Source organism: Temnothorax nylanderi, unplaced genomic scaffold (genome assembly GCF_030848795.1).
Source record: "Temnothorax nylanderi isolate EJ_2023f unplaced genomic scaffold, tnyl_v1.0 TNYL_tig0978_pilon, whole genome shotgun sequence".
NCBI classification, from domain to species: Eukaryota; Metazoa; Arthropoda; class Insecta; order Hymenoptera; family Formicidae; genus Temnothorax; species Temnothorax nylanderi.
In genome coordinates this window covers 8,081-29,083 of record NW_027250040.1, presented here as the reverse complement: position 1 = coordinate 29,083, position 21,003 = coordinate 8,081, and the positions used below count along the sequence as shown (strand labels likewise).

Genomic DNA, 21,003 nt, shown 5'->3' with positions numbered 1-21,003 from the left:
GAAGTTTCTTGACATTACTGTTTTACTGAGAAATATAATCGCCCTCTAAACCAGATAATATTTAATTACTTCAAACATGATATTTAATTACTTTAAAAATACTAATAAAACTAGAAAAATTAATACTAATATAAAACTATTAAGTTAATTTCGTGCTGGAGATTTATCGCATTCTCATGTATCGTAATTTCAAGTTCGTAGTGCGATCTACGCGATGGCTGATAATATATCAAAATGAAATTATAGTTCCAAACTCGGTTGCCATTTAATTTATTTCTTAATGTGTCCTTTACTTTTCGCTATTTTTGTTACATTAGTGTTTTATAGGTTGATAGTAATTTAGCGTCATGAGTAAGTGCGATACCAACAAAGAAAAAATATCAACGCACATTTATCATTTTCATATGGAGGAAAGCAGAAGATAAATGTACCATTTTTATATTTTGTCGAAAAATTTTATGTGGTTTAGGACTGTATTTCTTTCCGGAAATGAAAAATTCGAGAATAATGCAAGAATTGTATATCTCGAAACAAATAGAGAATTAAAAATATTGAAAAAAGATATTATAATATTCAAGTATATTAACTGTGTCGAAAGAATAGCAGCTTTAAAACTCTATATAGAAGTGATTTTTTTATTTTCTTTATATTGTAAAAGTTACGTGCAACTACTCTCGAGTTTTCTCTCCATGTATTTTTTAGATTGTTATTGTAACGTATCATCATAGCAGTCAAGTGTTACGTCCAAACTCCAATATCCTTTTGTTTTGAGAATATAGTAGGATTAGATGAGGATTATATATAGAAAGACCCTATAGAAACCCCTCTTATAAGTCAATGTTCTGAGGCGCGTGCTACGAATCGAACGCACCGTACACCTCCAGATATGGGTCAATGTCCCGAAAGGACACTATGACGCCTTCTGAGGGCAGTACGTTCGTCAATTCTTTATCTAAGGTAGAATTTTTCATCCTTATTACTTAAGAGTAGACCTCGTACAATCTTACTTAGGCTAGGGATGCAAAGTAAAATTAACTAAATAATAAGTCTGCAAATTAAATTATTAATAACAATATTTGATTATATTGAAACAAAATAGTAAAAATAGTGAAATAATTTATTTACTAAGGAAAATGGACCGCCACAAATATGAACGTGTATGTATTTATTTATTTCTCTTATACAATATTACAAAAATATGAAAATCATTAAATAGAATATTCAAGGATAAAGACCCTACTTACATTATGACTTTAGGGCTATTTACAATGATGGTGCGGTAGTCAAAGAAAAAAAACTAAAAATTGAGTATACGTGTGTGTAAGTGTATGAAGATACTGAAAAAGAAGGATTTATAGCATTTCGTCTAACAAAGCGGAAAAAGGAGAAAAGAGCCTGTAAAAGAACTAGGCGAGAACGCGGGAGTTCGTTAGCAGGTACGTATTCTGGGATGGTCTAATCGGGTATTAGTCTCGACGCGACGTTACGGTTCTCAGGAATTTGATTCGTAAAGTATACGTTCCTGGTTTCACAGAATTGTCAGATTGAGGAAATCAGCCAGCGAGATCGACGAAAGTTCGTCGAGATCGTCGAGATCGTCGCTCTGATTGAAGGGTGAAAGAATTGTGATTTCCTAAATAAATTCCACTAAATGTGGAACATAAGGGAGACGGAGGTGGAAGTTCCTCCGGAGAATAACGCGGTTCAGAAACCGAATCGAAGAGTTTCAATGAGAGGGTAGGAATCCGTAGCGAGAAATGTTCCAGACATGGAGATAAAAGAATACGAAGGGATAAAAGGGGTAGCCAGTCAGTTTTAGTAGAGAAACCCGCACACTACATAAAGGACAGTAGAAAGGAAATCTAAGTTTATGGCACGAAATTTCTCTAGAAGTTTTCATGCCTACTTATTTCTGCCCAAGTTTGGCGGCTGCCCAGGACTTTTGCAGTTTCTTCTGGAAAAATCGCGGAATCATCAAAATTTGTTTATTACAATTGTTCATGTGATTGAGCGGCCGTCTCAATTTCTAAAGAACTTATTAATAATTTAAGAATAATATTGATACAAATAATAATAACAGTAATAATAATAATAATAATAATAATAACTGATAAGTCTTTTCTCATGTTTTTTTCTTAACAATAAAAGAATAAAAGAATTAATTAGAAAAATAAGAAGAGAAAAATACTATAGGTGTATAGACACCAGCATTAATAATTAAAACTTGCAGTAGTAGGACGGAAAGAAAAAGTAGCTATACTACCATGAGTCTGGACGCTAAGGCCAGTTAGCCAACTGCAGTAACAAAATAGATCGTGGATTATGGATGATAAAAAATTATTCTTAAAATAAAAAATTAATTGTTCTAAAATTTGAGAGATGTTGCGATCTTATTAATTGTATTAGAAAAGGAAAGAAGAAACAAGACTAATTTCCTGATAAGCTGTGGTATTTAGTAGGTTTTCGAATAAAAAAATGGTGATGATAAGGCTGTTGGATGTGATGCTATTGCGTGTGTGGACAAGCTTTTGCCAGGTGTTTATCATTGGACATTTTTTGGTTCCCTCACAGACAATTAATGGTGGGTGATAATCGATAACTGACTACTGAATTGAACTAAAAAAACACGACAACTGAACAATAATTAAACTTGTACCCTTGAATATATATAAGGTTTGTTCGCGTCGCATGCCCCACCATGCTCCTAAACACTCCAACGCACTCCAAAAACTCATCTGCTCCAATCGCCACCTTTTATCCGTGATCCAAGTGCTCTTGATGTTTATTAGAGTATGCAACGCGAACAAACCTATAATTTCTACTACTCCCATTCTTTGATGACGTTATTTAAATTTTGACCAATAGATTGATATTTTGTCTCGTATTGATCAAAATTCGAATAGCGTCATCAAAGTATGTGGGTAATCGGGATTAAATAGGAATAGAATTTAATTAGCGCGACGTTTGTGTGAAAAAATATCGCTAAATACTCCAATAAACTCGCTTAATTATTTATTAGAAATAAATAATTGTTTTTTGATTGTTTTATCCTATCTGTAATACGTCGAATTTGATAGGAGTTCTCTTTCTTATCCAAGATTTTCTATATTTTGTATCAATGATCGTATCTGACACTCGCCATTATTTGAAATGATGACAAATTTCTATGCAGCTTATCTATTTGTTTTATTAAATAAAATTACGTAACAGTTTCTGTTCGAAGTGGATCAATCTTCTTGTGACTCGAGTGTAATAGCTTTTTCAAACACATTGTGAAAATTGTAAAAAATCTGACATTGCTGGAAATAATATTTATGATTCAGAAAACATAATATCGTTTTCCAAGCATTGTATGTATTTTGTGTATTTTCAAAACGACATGTTTTAAGTGTTTGAGGTCGTGTAATGGTTATTACGTTCGCATAAGTTATTTCTTAGAGCTTGTGATATGATACGGTATAATAGGGTTGTATGGAAGAGAAAGATCGTAAAGTTCGCAGGTTGTAACACGAGAGTTCTTTGTACTTTCCGCAATTTCACAATATAAAAAATGTGTGTGTTTACCTCTCTTCATAAATGCAGAATGTTTTGCAACTACCTCCACTATTTTTTTAATTCTCCCTTCAAATTACGAGCGTGAGTCAGCAATTACCCGCACTCTATTTCTATAATTTATTAAAACAGTAGAGAACGTACAGTTACATCTTTTTCAATATAGTACCTTTGCTTTTCAATGCAAAGGTACTATATTGAAAAAGCTTGTTCTAGCGTTTTACAAGTTTGCATATACCCTAAAAAAAAAAAATTGCGTGTATCTTAATAATGTTTTATTTCTTTTAAGAAAATCAGATGTTACTAATTTATCATACATCGGAAAATGGAATACTGTTAATACAGAGCGCGTACACTTGGCGCTTAATTTTATCTTTTTTGAAAAAGTTTTATGTTTCGAGCCGACATTCGAAGTTAATATAATCAGACTTTTGTTATCAATTAATAGTTTGACTTGGCCGACGGCGGTGGACGACGATTCAGCCTGGTACCGATGAATAATATTGATTTGTTATAGTATTTTATTATGGATAAAAATCTTCCTCTTCTAAAAAAATACATTTTATAACAGGAAGTAATGAGAAGCACGAGAGGTTCTTACATCTTGGATATAAATAAGCGAACAAACAAATCAAAGTTAATAAAATATCAAAAATATTTTGTTCTAATAATTATCAAATATTGATGTGTTAAATACCGTTCAGTCAAATATCTATCATTTAATCCAAATTATGTAGAAAATCGAAAAGTTAGTGTCGTTTCAAAAACCGTAAATTTGATCGGATCTATACCGAAAAATCAATCAATCAAGCAATCGAATTAATTATTTAAATCTTAATTATTGTAAACCTTAAGCGGATAAGAATAAGGGACGATCCACGTCACTTTTACCCCCCATCTGTCCAAAATTGGTATGGACGGATTTTAATGACCAAGGGCGGAAAATGTTTGTCTTGAAAAGAGCTTTCGAAAGGCGTGTGGCATATATGCGCAATTCAACATGGCGTCATAGTTATGGCTGCTTAAAGGGATAAATTCAAAATTTCAGATCCAACATGGGCAGATAAAACGGTGAAAAGTAACTAAATTCATGTGAAAGTCAGTATTTGGGAAATTTTGGGGTCGCTGATTACGAATCTGAACGTAAAATTGTGAAATTCAAAATGGCGGATTCAATATTGCGGATGCAAATATGAGAAACGGACGAAAATTCCAGTAAATGATCTGAAAACTCTTACTGGAAGGTTTTTTGGGTCGCTGATCACGAATTTGTAGCTAATTTGTTAAAAAACAACAGACAAACCGTGTTAATTGAAATTCTACTCTTAGCGTTACCCAAATTACTTTTAGTCCATCCAGCATTTCCTCAAGCTCTTTTTCATAACACTTCTTGTTATTAAGGCTCCTGGTCCCTAAGCCGAGAATTCTGCGTTGACGGTAGCGACGTACCGTCGCGGCAGAAATAAGAACTCTTTCCAATGGAGAATTCTGTCCTTTGTGACATGTTGACAACCTATTTTGCGTTGCGTTATATTTCTTTATTATTCGCTCTGTACTTGTGCTATAACGTTTAACGTATTCGTGAAACTCGTGAAATATAACGTATGGTAAGATTTGCAAGAAATACAAATGCGGAAGGAACGTTCTCCACTCCTTTCGATAGTCGTCAAATGGCTTGTTTTCCAGGGGAACTCACGAAAATAAAGCACCCCGAAGCGTGAGAGGCCAGGGGAACTCACGAAAATAAAGCACCCCGAAGCGTGAGAGGCAAGGGGAACTCACGAAAATAAAGCACTCCAAAGGAGATGAATTTCTACCACGTCCACGCCGTCATCTCTGGGTAACGCTAAGAGTAGAATTTCAATTAACACGGTTTGTCTGTTGTTTTTTAACAAATTAGCTACAAATTCGTGATCAGCGACCCAAAAAACCTTTCAGTAAGAGTTTTCAGATCATTTACTGGAATTTTCGTCCGTTTCTCATATTTGCATCCGCAATATTGGATCCGCCATTTTGAATTTCACAATTTTACGTTTAGATTCGTAATCAGCGACCCCAAAATTTCCCAAATACTGAGTTTTACATGAATTTAGTTACTTTTCACCGTTTTATCTGCCCATGTTGGATCTGAAATTTTGAATTTATCCCTTTAAGCAGCCATAACTATGACGCCATGTTGAATTGCGCATATATGCCACACGCCTTTCGAAAGCTCTTTTCAAGACAAACATTTTCCGCCCTTGGTCATTAAAATCCGTCCATACCAATTTTGGACAGATGGGGGGTAAAAGTGACGTGGATCGTCCCATAAATGTAATTTGAATATAATTAAATATTTGGATTCTAATCCTTGAAGTCTTTCTTAATGAAATCATTCTTTATATGTAAAGCTGTTTTTTGGCTTTTTTCGTGTTATCTTAAAAACTATTCGGGATATTAAGAAATGTTTATTATAAAAACATCTCTATTAAAACGTCATAATATTTTGAAAAAATAATTATTTTCAAAAATTTACCCCTTTGCAGCCCTTATATGAATAAATATCTGTTTCATTATAATACCTAATTTTTCAGAATAAAATAATTTTTCAGAATAAAATAATATTTTTATTCTGAATATATTTATAAGAAACTTTTTATAAGAAATTGTAATTATAATTTTTATGAACGAAGAAATCGCTACATAAAGCGAATAGCGTATGTATCAATTTCTACCATAATATCAATAAAAATTTTCACGCCATATACTTTGATAGCATTCGCTGTAATTCATAAGCACATTTATTATAAACATTAGCAATGAATATATTTATTATAATTTAAAAAAATAATAAGTCACTATTAATACTAACATAATTCTTATATTGACACGATTACGATAACTGTGACCCCTTGATTTGACGATGGTTTCAGGTAGTATTTTTCAAGCTGAACAAAAAATTATGTAGGTCTTATAGAGCTAACTACTCTAGTTTTCGAGATATACAATGTTAAAGTTAAAAATAAATAATATGAATTTTTAAATAATACTTCAATTGTGTGGATAAACAGTACACATATATACGGGGATAGGTGGGTGTGGACCTCAGTTTGCATGGAAAGTTGAAAACCCGAATCGTACAATAATAATAGACCTTGTTTCGCTCTATACAATAAGCAAGCCAGGGTGAGGTGAGGTAGACCTCGTTCTAATGTCTTGTGTTGTTTACGTTTTTTGAACGTAAATCTTAATCCGCCTGCGGCGGAGCCCCTTCTCCGCATAAAAAAAACTAATCTATAACTCCATTTCTAAAAACTTGAAATCAAAATTTGGAAATAGAGACAAATATTGATCATAGAATTTTTTTATTATTTTTTCCGTGTTTCTCGCCAAAAATGCCTCCAACAACCATACATTTCAAGGAGCTAAAGTTATCATAATCATCCCTTTATTTTTAACTTTAACACTGTATATCTCGAAAACTAGAGCAGTTAGCCCCGTAAGACGTATATAATTTTTTGTTTAGCTTAAAAAATACCAGAAACCATCGTCAAATCAAGGGGCCACAGTTATCGCAATCGTCCCCTTATATCTCATTTCTTATTTCTCGAATACGTGTTTCGACTCAATCAATAAATGCGCTTGAAGACTGTTTAACGACGAGAAGAATCATGCACCAGCATATATATAAAAATATTAAAGCGCACGGGATCGTAACGGGATCCGTGCTCTTAGTTGTGGGAAACTGGCGGCAGCGATGCAAATCAGCTCTTTCACGTCGTTTCACGGTTAAGACGCTTAACTAACGTGAAAGTGCATTGAGCTCGACAAGCGTTAGACGCATTAATAATTTTGGGATCGAAGCCCGAAGCTGACGAGACGCCGCGTGCCACAACTTCAGTGTAATACATTGTAAACACAAGGGGATTAATGCCGTCACACACAAGTACGTGTATCTAAGATATTCAAAAAATATGACGCACTTCTCTAAAAGATAACAACAGATGAAAATTCAGAGTACTAATTAAAATTCTAAAGCAAAGCCATTTTTTAAGTAAATCTAAATGGGTTTTATTTTATGAAAAATTAATATACATATTTGGAATTAAATTTTATTGCTTTAAATTGGATTAAAATAAATTTTCCAAATTAATAAAAAATTAAATTTTACTCTTAATTATCTAAAAATTGAATTTTACCCTTAATTAGATTCTAATTCTTTCGACCCAAACCAATCATCAAGGAAACCAATTTTTAATTGAAAAGAAAAACGTACTTACCGTAGATGTGGTGGTATTTCTTAAATGTATATCCGGCAGATTGGGTGGCTTTACACATTCGTTGTGAGAATGTCGTGGACAGCTCATTGAACGCATGTTCCTGCAGCGATCGGAAGACGGATCAATGTCGATATTGAGTTCCAATTCCATGTCAAATCGACCCTCTTGATAATTCATGGCAGATTTATCACGCGCGGCATTGAATAATTTGTAGTTCATCTGTAATACAATTAACAACCTTTAATGTATGTCGCCGACATTTAGGATACGACCGATAGAAAAAATTATGATCTCGATAAGAAATTATAGTCGCGCTATTAGTAGCAAAAAGTATTAGAGTTGCAATTATGCAGGGGTTTCTTCCTAGAAAAGTTGACGTGTCACGTAGCTTCGTGGCAGTTAACGTCAGTAACTATTTCTCAGGTATCGTTGACGCCGGTTACGGCATGATACAGTCGCGAGACGGGTCCATTTAGTCTTACCTAGGTGTTATAAATTTAATTAGTCGTCATGTCCGAGGACGGTCGCTTAATTTACCGCGTGCGATGCCATCAGATGGGCGTTGGGCTTGTCGCAAGGCATTTACAGTAGAATATTTGTACCGAACATGCGACCTGCAATTATGTCTGGCGTACGGACGAATTAACACGAATATATCGTACGTGACACTGGATATTTCTGGCGATTGTGTACTACAAGATTGCATTGCAACTGATTTACTTAGTCGCGCACGTAACAACATGACGATTTACAAATATATTGTAATTAATGAATAATATTTTACATATAATCAATTCTATTGCACGTATTTTTATGTAATGCATGTGGCGGAATTTCCACGAACGTGTATTTTATATGTGCGTGAATAAGTAACGTAAGTTCCTTCATAACAAATAAAAAAGCCTGCACCTCATATAATAACGGATGATGCGTCGAGTTACAACGATGAATAATACTTTGGTAAACTGTCATAGCCTGAAGTCACGAAAAACGAAGAAACATTGGCAGTGACATAATTAATAATGCGAGAGGCGTTAGGATATTTTTAAGTAACTATTGGAGCATTCGATAAACTAGAAACGAAATTCATTAAGATAACAAATTATCAATAATATTCTGTATTTGTATGAAAATGAATGAATGAAGAAACATAGAAGGGAATTATGCTAATCCATTGATCCCTCACTCGAAATTAATTTGCTCAAATGCCAAATTGGAGTTCGTGGCTGCCGGATTTCCGTGTATTACACATATTACACAGTAACTGAATGTTCAGCGAGAGTGTCGTCAAGAAAAATATTGAATATTGAACAGCCTCTACGAATGTAATCCTCCAATATCCAATATCCAAATGTAGAATAACGCATCACAGCACGTCAGACGCGCGTCAACGTGGCAAGGTTTACGCTAATAATGACATAAATTACGTATTAATAACGAATTATCCCGCGCAAATTGCTCGACCGTTAATGTTAACATTGTCCACCAATATGGAATAATTTTGCCCGCGAGTGCCGTTTAATTTATTTTGTGTAATTTCATCTTTGTTTACGGATAGTTATCGAAAGCGACTCTTCCAGTTCGCTGAAATGATGCACGTGCGGCGAATTTATCTTCTCGGATAATCGGAGAATCGATAGTACTCACGATACAATCGCTCAACTTGCATACACATATCTGCAACGCTTGCTGTACATGAGAGAGAGCTATATGTACTAGGAGACTCGTATCGTGCTCGTATGAATTAATGAAAACCTGCACAATTGCGCTATCAGCTTCAGGTTAATCTACGTTCAACGTTTCGTAAGCAAAAGTTAACGATATTCCACATTATTTTCCGCACTTACTTGCAATTTTGTTTATAATTTTTTTTACAACGACTTCTTGAACAGTATCTAAAACTTTGCTAATTTTTTAAATTTTGACTTCAATCTTTAAAAATATTTTTAAGACCTTAAACATTAAAGTTACAGAAGTAAAAGAAAATTGATTTTTTGACGTAAATCTCTCCAACGTAAATCATTTTCTCAATTCCTTGCCGCTGTTTAAGTTTATCAAAGAATATTTTAAAGAATTACTACAGCAAATAGAATATATTAAACAGTTCGTAAACAGTTTAAAACATTATCTAGATTATTAGAAAAAGTTTAAATAATTTAAAAGTATAAAATATAGTTAGAACTCATTTATATAGTATATATTTTTACTATATTAAATAAAGAATACTATGTAAGAGACATTTATCAAAATATTACTCTTTTCTTTCTTAATATTGGGAAGGTGTATCAAACTATTGTAACAATTTCTTTTCAATAGTGCATTTTTAAGTTCGTATATCTATTTCGTGTTGTTATCACAGATTCGATTATAAAATTATTTCCCTGGCGAGATAATGTTAACTCTACTTCTATGTAACTTGTATGTAAAGTTTGAGATACGATGATTAATCCTATTAACTCTTTAACTCCACTTTAACTCGAAGAGATGGAGTGCCGTTACGAAGTTATGCATGTCGGGTATTCTCTTGAGAGATTTGGAAACCATGCAGATTTTGTTTCGACACATTTGGAGAGAGGGAAGGGGAGAGAGAGGGGGGGAGAGAAAGAGAGAGAAGGATCGAGAAAGAAAGAATGAAGAGAACGATTTTAGTTAGATTAGATTTTTTCCTGTGCGGACACACACACACACACACACACACACACACACACACTCTCTCTCTCTCTCTCTCTCACGGAAAAAATGTTATGGTTACCAGATGCAAAATTATGGTTTCCACAACCAATAAATAGTAACATTTGGAGCAGCCATATCTGTGGTTGTTACACCCACATTAATGTAGTCATGCCGCCGTAGTTGAGATCACTATACACCTATGGTTGGGACAACCATAGAGAATTGATGTCAGCGCTGGCGCGGTGGTGCTGCAACTATGATATGTTGTTACGACCACACGGGCTTAGCTACGGAGAAGTAGTGAAGACAACTATACACGGAGAAAATTGCTACGGTTGTTACAACAATATTCTCTATGATTAAAAAAGAAATGTATGTAAATTTAAGTTAAATTGATATTACATTGAATGTAGCTGTTAAGATATGCCCATCTATACAGTTTTCATAACCGTAGTTCTTACGATACGTAACATTCGGTTACAATACCCTCGTATATGGTTGCCTCAACCGATGGATTATTGCTATCTCTCTAATGTGGTCTGCACCAAATATTATGGTTGAGAGATCCATAAGATATAGCTGCATGGTACAGCACTGATTGAGAGTTCAGTCACATCGTAAAAGACTTTTCACTGCATAAAATAAAGTGTTATATTACATTTGTGGTAATTGGATACAACTGTGGTAATGGATAAAGCTTGTGAGCTTTATCTTCAAAGCATTAGGATTTGAGGACTTTATTTCTATTTTCAAAGGTAAGATATAAAATAAAACATTTTTAGGTTACAGTTTATATTTCTGCCAGCAAAATGTTCGCTATATGCCAATTATTGGCAGCAAATTTCTGATTTGCTGCCAATCTAATTAGCATTAACTGTGTCCACAATGTCCACGTTAAACTCGTATTCTACCGGCAGAGTCTGGCGATTTAACCTAATTTAATCTAAGCTAATCTAACCCCAGCAAACGCCAAGTTACATATATAAAAAATATTTTTTTTATGTATATGTTTGTATTCACATATCTATTTATATTAATATAGGAAAAAGTTTATCAATTCTGTGATATTCTCTTTTTTGTGTTATTTCCTTTTCTAAATCAATGCTATATAGAAGGAACTTAAGATAGGATATATATATATATATATAAAACTATGGTTGCAGGAACACCGTACCTACACATAATCATTACGGTTGTAACATTCATATATTATGGTTGTAACATCCATATAGCAGCTACCCTCACTAAGGTTGGGGCAACCATATAGGTCACTTCCAGAGTACAATTGTAACTCTTTTGTATGGATGGGCGAAAATTAACATTATTATTCTGTTGTAGCAACCGTAACTTTTTCTCCGTGTATGCATTTGGTACACATAAACATAGTAAATGTTGAGACACAAAACAATGTAGATGCCCCAACAATTCGTACGTCAACAATTTAATTTTAGTTGTTTCAACCTCAGCCGTTTTTCTCCGTGCTCTTTCTCTCTCTTGAAATACTTCAACACGGAGAAAAAGTTATGGTTGCTACAACAGAATAATAATGTTATTTTTCGCTCATTAATACAAAAGGGTTATGGAAACCATAGTACTCTGGAAGTGACTGCGATTGAACTGAACTCTCACAATCAGTGCTGTACCATGCAACTATATCTTATAGATCTCTCAACCATACTATTTGTACTGCAGACCACTTTAGAAAGAGTACCAATAATCCTTTGGTTGAGGTAACTATATATGAGGGTATTGTAACCGAATGTTACTTATAGTAAGAAAAGAACTACGATTATGAGAATCGTATAGATGAGCATATCTTAACAGCTACATTTAATGTAATATCAATATAACTTGAATTCACATACATTTCTTTTTCAATCATAGAGAATGTTGTTGTAACAACCGTAGCAATTTTCTCCGTGAATAACTAGAACTTGGAAGATTTCTCGAGAAATTTTGTAGAATGTAAGACAAGAATTTAAAAACAAAATTTATTTTTGTATTGAAAAAGATAATGGACATTTTAGAAATGATTTATGAGTGAAAAAGGACTGTAATCGTCAATTCTTTCGTTCTATCTCAATCCTTCTTTCTCACACACACACACACACACACATACACGCGCGCGCGCGCGCGTTTGCACAACAGGTTACAAAGTATGCACGTATTTCAACTTTTTCTAATATTTAAGTGAAAGAAAATATTAAAACAAGTAGGTAAGTCTCAAAGGATTTTGGACGTAAAATTATCTGCTTTATCAAATCCCGCAACATCCCTTTCCATTTAGGAAAAAAAGTTGATCTTAAAATAATTTTGAAAACCATCCACATAGTTTTTAAGATTACCATCATATATCTCATAGAAAACTCTACAACTTTTATATTAAAGATTTTTTCATACAACGCATACTTTAGAGTTTAGAAGATATTGAGGGTGGAAACTTTTCAAATAAACACCCTGTATACTATGTATAAAGTCAGCTATAATTAGAAAAGGGATGATTCGAAAGTTTAAAATAAGTTGAAATAATAACTTTTTCCAAACCAAGTTTTCTCTTCAAAATAAATTTTGATCACAAACCTTGAACAATTGAAAAGAAAAATTATTCTTGCATTTAAAAATAAATTACAAGAACAGAATACATTAGAAACAATCCATCCTATTTTAATTCGCAGAATACAATTTTGTATACGACAGAATGGTCAACATTTTTAACAATATCTTAATTAAATAAGAAATAAATGTGTAAAAAATAAAATTATTCTTTGTCTCACACAAATTTACTGGTTTACCTTAAGAGTAAACTGAATTAATTAATCCTGCAGATAGTAAATCATACAGATTGTAACAAAAATCGTTATTATGTCAAATATCAGTCAAATGCACGCGTATTCAATTAACTTTCAAAGTGCTTTTTCCTGAAAATAAAGCTTTATTCGAAAGCTTGGCGTGCCCTTTCTATGCTGCTACTCGTGTGACATATGTTACAAAAATAATTATAGGAGATATTAAAGTTGTTAATACGACCCGGGAACGCCAAGTGTGTTTTGTGTAAGTTTTAATAATTTTATTTTTTTCTAAATTCTTTGCTGTATTTTTGGAATAGGATGCAAGGTTGGAAAGTAACGCGTTTCTTATAACGTTTTTATTATAAAATGAAAATAATAACGGCAATGAATTACTTTTAATAACATACACCTAACAAACACAACGATGTAACATATAAAAAAAGAACAGATACATAACAAGTATAACAAAGGAACATGATTAAGAAAATTAGATGTTACTAATTTATCATATTCACTTGGCGCAAACCTCCTAATATCATTGTTTTTGTAGTAGAAAGTACAAATGGAGCGCGTATACTTGGACCTTACTTTTTACCTTTTTTTGAAAAAGATAAGTTTTGTATGGGTAATATAAACTTTACATATATAACTAAAATTACAATCAATTTTTTAAAATTTAATATTTTACCAATATAATATTTATATATAAAGATTTAATTTTTAAAAATGCAAAAAAATGGCAACTTAAATCTTGTTTTAAATCATATCAAATATTTCTAACAAATAAGTCTAAGTACACTTATTTAGCTTACTGACTGGTATTATGACGAGCAGCGGAATGTAGAAGCTTCCTACGATGGCGTAAATTTGGTAAATAAAATGCTGGTAAAGTGCACAGAGCGTGGGTCCATTTTCAACTTCCACGTACTCGTTTCCCATCGTTAAAAGGGGCGGCAGACTAATGCACATTGCTAGAGACCAAATGATGGTGATGTATAGCGACATCCGTAGTTTCGTCCTCTTCGTTTCATATTTCAACGGTTTCATGATCAACCAGAATCTTTAACATAGAAAGGAAAAGTGAGAATGTCTAAAGTCTCGCGTATTTATATATCGGCTAATCTGACACAAAAATAAAATTAACGAAATCCTCGGATTCTATATGATAGCTATAGTGGACGAAAGAAAGAAATGTCGACGCCGGCAGCGAGTCGTTTGTTTTTGCTTTCTCGTTTGCTTTTGTGTTTCTCGACGTGTATCAACAACCCTTCCGATAGTGTAGAGCTTGTTAAAGCTTCGAAGAGTCGAGATTTCTATGCTCGAGCAATTAACGGAAACGAACGTGAAAAAAGATTGAGAGACATCGCGACATTATTCACAGAAACAATAGCGTGTCTGAATCCGACAAACAGGAAACGGTTATCGTATTGCTTTCTGATCTCGCAAATATTTAAGTCGTAACTGAGATAAAATATAATAGCCATACAATATTTGAAAAAGAGATACAACGAGAAAGAATTACTATGTAACAGAGGAATATAAAAAATGTGTACCACGCATGCATTCTAAGTAGAATAATGTACACTAAACCCAGCTCAAGATTGAAACCCGCATATCGAATGACGTTTCTGAACAGGATCGGAGTATAGTTGAAGTGAAGTTGAACAAAGGATTGGATAGGTTACTAGATTAATCAATTGTATCTGAAATAAACTTATTATTTAATCCTTAGGTGCACAACTATGTATTAAAAATTTCGGAAAATTTAAATAATGAGGAAATTATTTTAATAATTTTATAATTTACTAGAGGAAAGACCCCGATTATGAGATACCACATCTATTTTGTGTGATTGCCGGAAGTTTATGGGCAGAATTGAAAAATATAGTAGGTCATTATGAAGGGAATTTAATAAGCTTTAAGATGCTGAAATGTAAAATTTAATTTAAATATTGATTTTTCTGAAAATTAGAAAAATGTAAAAAATAAACTTTCAAAAAAATCGAAAAAGTGTGCTCCTAATATGAGAGACCCCGGGAAATCGCTAATAAAGTGCAAAATACATCATATTGCAATTAAAAAACTTTATTTAAAGTTTTTGAAAGACAAATGTAATGGAGAAGCATATTTGCAACAATCGTAAACCCACTTATACTCAATATTGTACCTAATTTTCCCCCTCCACCCTTCCCCCTCAAATCAAGGTCAGCACAGTCTTATAAATTCGTATAAACCTTCCCTTAACGTTAATATAGTATTTTCTCTTCTTTTATTACTATACAATAACTTTCATACTCCAGCAACCCAGGAGTACCCTGAGTATCTCATGTTACGAGCACCACGCCTTGCGGTTTCGAGATCACTAAATCTAATCTCTACAATTGAGCAACTCAACATATCCCGTATTTTCCTATTAATACGACCTTACTCTATCGCTGCATGCAGAACTTATTGCCAAATATTTATTAATTATATAATAAACAAGGTTTAAAGACTCATATCCATGGCACTTGACAACATCCAATTTCACAATTTCTTTCTCTGAACGACTACACGCACGATCAAACAATGAATTTTCTACTAAATAGGTTTTATCCCAAGGGTAATAAGTTCATGGTAAAACCAACAGATAGGGCCTATTAGTTTAGCAGAAACCTTGCTGTCGCATATTAGGAGCCTATCTCATAATAGGGGACTTTCCTCTATAATATTAAAGAATAACTTAAATTGTTCTCGAAATTTTTTTAGGAAACAGATTTAACCGAAAATACACTAAATCAATTTAAAAAAAATTAATACTGCAATATTTTGTAAAATAAAAAATAAACTGTCACGTGATGCACGGTATCTATACACTCTTCGAGCTTTTACCAATACACTAATATACTACGGGAATATTCGCTGCATCAACTTCGGTCAGCATTAATTTAACTGCTCAACCTGCTGTTTATTCGCCCGCGCTTTGTCTTGTTCTATTAATATTATATAATCAATGGAGGCTAACTAGAGTTAATTAACCGAAGTCGTCGACAGCGACAGCGACTCTTTAACACGTTCACACTAGCGCATAATTTATTATATTTTTTATCGGCGGCACGAAGCTATATAACTTTTGTATTCTTCATCAGAAAGAAGACAATTAATAAAATTGGTAGTTGAGCTAGTCGCTCATCAACATAACACCGAAATTATTTCTCGAAAATCAAAATAGTTACATTATGAAGTGCTGATTTTAATTTATTTTAGTTATTGAGAAAAGTATAAAGTTATAGCAAGGCGTTTACTCGACGACTCTACTTTACTTTACTTTAAGCGAAACAGGATCATATGATATACAATCAATTAGAGAAAATGCCATTTACGATCCCGGTTGAATCTTAAGGCTTGTTCTTAATCAATTGTTATATTTACAGATCATCTTAAATACTTCTTAGTCTATAAAATGATTTGTACAGCATCCATATATAGATATTACAGACTGTTTTATTGGATAAAAAGTTTTTAAATGTGTATTTAAGCGACTTTAAATATAAGAATAGATTATAAACAAGCCTTATTATAGTGCGCACTCAGTGTGCACCAGTGCAAGTGCTCGAATTCGCTATTAGTAAATCCACATATATATAGGTACTTATGTAATCGATTATGTGGATTTATTGTTCCAACAAAGAACTGTGTTTTAAAGACTGACAAAAAATTAACGCCTAGTTTACTGAGAGTTTGAAAAAAGTATACAAAATTCACACAATATTATTATTATTAGGCCAAAATATCTCGTTCGGACTGTAAAAATGGCATTTTCTCTAATTTATTTATCTTTTTGTTGAGAATATTAAATTACTCTGTGTAAATTTACTCTTTAATATCAACATATAAAATTGTACATCTGTTATTTAATGCAGTCATAATTTATGGTTAATAATAAAATAGTCTGACCATTCCAAACTTGCTAATACTTAATATATAGTACTCTGATACTACCCTCTGATGGGTCATACCGGCGTGAACGTGTTAAGGGCGGGTCAACCACGCACCACTTTGTTCTCCCGTGGCATCATGCGTGTTATATTTCGTTATTTTATATTCTGCAATATTGAAGCATTTATCCGAGAACACTAATCAATGAGACTACCTATGGCGCGATTTCAATTTTTGTGAAAATCCAAAGCCGGTCCGTGATTTGCTGAAACTCTTGGATATCGATGATTGGTCGCTAATTAACTCACCGATCTATGGAAACCATGCAGAGATTGAAGATGCTGGCAGTGCAGTTGAGCACGTCGGCGCTGAGCCAAATGTGGCATGAGGTAGAACCGAAGTACCAGTCGCCTGATACTTGATAAATTATGGCTGGTGGCATCACCACCACACCGACTAACAAATCGCTCACCGCCAAGCTGGTCACCAAGTAATTGGAGCGTCGAAATCTTTTAAAGTATATGATGATGAAACAGATGGTAGCGTTACCTGCTATCGTCAGGAAGGTGATGAACAGGAGCAGCGCAGTTAGGAAAAATGCCTAACATAAAGAACATATTTTTACAGAATTTCCACATGTCTTTGCTGCGTGGTAAATGCAAATTCTCGTATATTATTGTATTATCATACTATTATATAAAACCCGACTGTTTGTCCGTCCGTCCGTCCGTCTGTCCGCGAACTACTCATTCGTTAGTTGATCGAATTTTTACCAAAAGTATATGAAACAGGGGTAGAATTTTCCGGGGAGTGCCATGACGTGTATAGTTTTTCGTTACCGATTTTCTGGAAACCGGTTTTTTTTATATAGAAGACAAATGTCCTGATTGACTGACTGATTCATCAATGCCCAGCCCAAACCTTTGAATCGAATTTTTACCAAAAGTATATGAAATAGGGCTAGAATTTTCCGGGGAAACCGATTCAGAAATTTTTCAAATTTTTCGGGAAATAATTGACCGAATCGCAAAGAATTGTATATGAAGTGTAGGGGTACATTTTTTGTTATCGATCTTTTTGGAAACCGGTATTAGAAATTTTTCAAATTTCGTAGGAACAGGGGTAGAACTTTCCGGGGAGTGCTATAAAGTGTATAATTTTTCGTTACCGATCTTTTTGGAAGCCGCTATCAGAAATTTTTCCAATTTTTCGGGAATTAATTGACCGAATCTTAAAAAATTATATATGAAATATGAAATATGATAGGGATAGAAAGAACTAAAAAATGTAATAGAATTAAAAAAATTGCTAATAATAAAGGGGTTTCCGATTTTTGTTTTAAAAAATGTACGTAATTTTTAAAAAAATGTACGTTAAAAGACGGTCAGGATGATCTACTGCTAAGAGCAGCACTAAATTATGAAATGGAGGAAGCTGCAAAGGCCAAAAAAAATAAATGCTTCTTATATAAAAAAATCATATCATACTATTATAATATAAAACCCGACTGTTTGTCTGTCTGTCTAATAAATAGAAATAATTATAAATTAATATAAATTAAAGAAACATGCTCTAATAATAAAGGGGTTTCCGATTTTTGTTTAAAAAAATGTACGTGATTTTAAAAAAAATGTACGTTAGAAGTTTAGTTCTAACAAAAAGACAACAAAATATATGTAAGAAAGGAATTGTAAAATTATTATAAAAGACTAAAATATAATTAATTAAGACGGATAAACTTAATTATTAATATACATTGCGTTATTTGGTGGATTTGAGAAAAATGCCAAGAAAGAGAAGAAAAGGAAATTTGTCTAGAGTGAGTTCGGAGGGCATGCGTAAACGACAACAGCGAGAAAGTGAGAGTACGGAGGAAAGGAGGGAAAGATTAGAAAATGATGCAGAGAGACAAACACAGCAAAGACAACGACAGCGAGAAAGTGAGAGTACGGAGGAAAAGAGGGAGAGATTAGAAAATGATGCAGAGAGACATACACAGCAAAGACGACGACAGCGAGAAAGTGAGAGTACGGAGGAAAGGAGGGAGAGATTAGAAAATGATGCAGAGAGACATGCACAGCAAAGACGACGACAGCGAGAAAGTGAGAGTATGGAGGAAAGGAGAGAGAGATTAGAAAATGATGCAGAGAGACATGCACAGCAAAGACGACGACAGCGAGAAAGTGAGAGCACGGAGGAAAGGAGGGAGAGATTAGAAAATGATGCAGAGAGACATGCACAGCAAAGACGACGACAGCGAGAAAGTGAGAGTATGGAGGAAAGGAAAGAGAGATTAGAAAATGATGCAGAGAGACATGCACAGCAAAGGGTGTTAGAAACTGATGAGGCAAGGACACAACGTTTAGAAGGAGATGCCCAGAGACATACTCAAAGGAGAGCCGATGAAAATGAGGAAGCAAGAAGAAAACGAGTGGAAGTTGTTTCGCAAAAACGTGCACACAGGCATGTTGAGAGAATACGCCAAGAAAGAGACTTGAATTATCATGTTGCGCTTATTGCAAAGGAGAAGGAAATTAAAGTAAAAGTCAAGTTCTAACAGCAGTCGATAAATTATTAAGAGATCTGATGAGGAATACAAAACCATTTGGAGCAAAAGTAATTCTTTTTGCAGGAGACTTCAGACAAAATTTACCTGTAGTGGCTCATGCAAACAGAACAGCTATAATTGAGTCAACTGTAAAACACAACCCAATATGGAAGAAAGTAATTCAAATTAAGCTTAAGGAAAATATGAGAACAGGGGAGGAAAGAGAATTTGCAAATTGGCTAATGGAATTAGGAGAGGGTAACTTGACGAATACAGATGGACTACAACAAGATACAACAGAAATTCCACACAAATTTTTATGTAAAGGATCACTAATTACTGAGATTTTTGGAGAAAAAATAACTATGGAAAAAATAATGGAAAATCCAGATAGAGCGATCCTTTGTCCAAAAAATGAGGACACGTTTAAAATTAATGACAACATTTTAGGTTTAATGGAAGGAGAAGAAAAAGAATATCTATCCATTGACTCTATTGAGAGTGAAGAAGAACAAGAACATTTAAATTTTCCAACGGAGTTTTTAAATAGTGTGACACTAAGTGGAATGCCAGTTCATCGACTAAAATTAAAAGTGAGTGCCATAATAATACTTTTAAGGAATATAAATTCAAAGAAAGGATTATGCAATGGAACAAGATTGATTGTAAGAGAACTGAAACAAAACCTGATTCATGCGGAGGTTATGACAGGGCCAGCAAGAGGAGAAATTGTCTTCCTACCAAGAATCGATTTCATACCAAGTGATATTGAACTACCATTTAAGCTTAAAAGGCGACAGTTTCCAATAGGTGTCGCATTTGCAATGACAATAAATAAAGCCCAAGGACAAACATTAAAAAAAGTAGGAATATATCTACGAAATACAGTATTTGCACATGGACAACTCTATGTAGCATTTTCTAGAGCAACAAAAAGAGGAAGTGTAAAAATAAAAATAGAAGAAACCAACAAACAAGGACATTTAATTGAGGGAAAAAATACATCTTTTACTAAAAATGTGGTATATCAAGAAATTTGGTAAATTATGGAGAAAAAATGAATGAGAGCTAATAATGGCGGGTAACTGTACACATCATACCGAGGGTGGGGGCTGGGGGATGTTTTTAGCCGGTGCAAGTCCGGCATAACCTTAGGGACCGGCCCTAGGGTATGCATTAGGCATTTTCCTCCTCCAACGAGAAACAAAAAAAAGGGCAAATATCTTAAAATTGGCGGAAATTAGAAAACACACAACGTTGGAAA

At 33.6% G+C, this 21,003-nt stretch overlaps 2 protein-coding genes across 2 annotated transcripts in view; one reads left to right on the top strand and one right to left on the bottom strand.

Annotated features, from left to right (window-relative positions):
- The window catches only part of LOC139786193 (5-hydroxytryptamine receptor 1E-like), a 34,747-nt gene extending 16,652 nt beyond the window's left edge, over positions 1–18,095 (bottom strand). Inside the window, exons 1-4 of the mRNA XM_071725350.1 lie at positions 18,084–18,095; positions 17,500–17,792; positions 14,090–14,333; positions 7,812–8,030 (exon numbers count right to left, since the gene is read on the bottom strand). Coding sequence (XP_071581451.1) covers positions 7,812–8,030; positions 14,090–14,333; positions 17,500–17,792; positions 18,084–18,095 — 768 coding nt within the window. The remainder of the gene's footprint in view (positions 1–7,811; positions 8,031–14,089; positions 14,334–17,499; positions 17,793–18,083) is intronic.
- Positions 18,096–19,777: 1,682 nt separating this feature from the next.
- Positions 19,778–20,782, top strand: LOC139786192 (ATP-dependent DNA helicase PIF1-like). Its single transcript, XM_071725349.1, has one exon. The coding sequence runs from the start codon at positions 19,778–19,780 to the stop codon at positions 20,780–20,782; it is 1,005 nt and encodes a 334-aa protein (XP_071581450.1).
- The last annotated feature ends 221 nt before the right edge of the window (positions 20,783–21,003 follow it).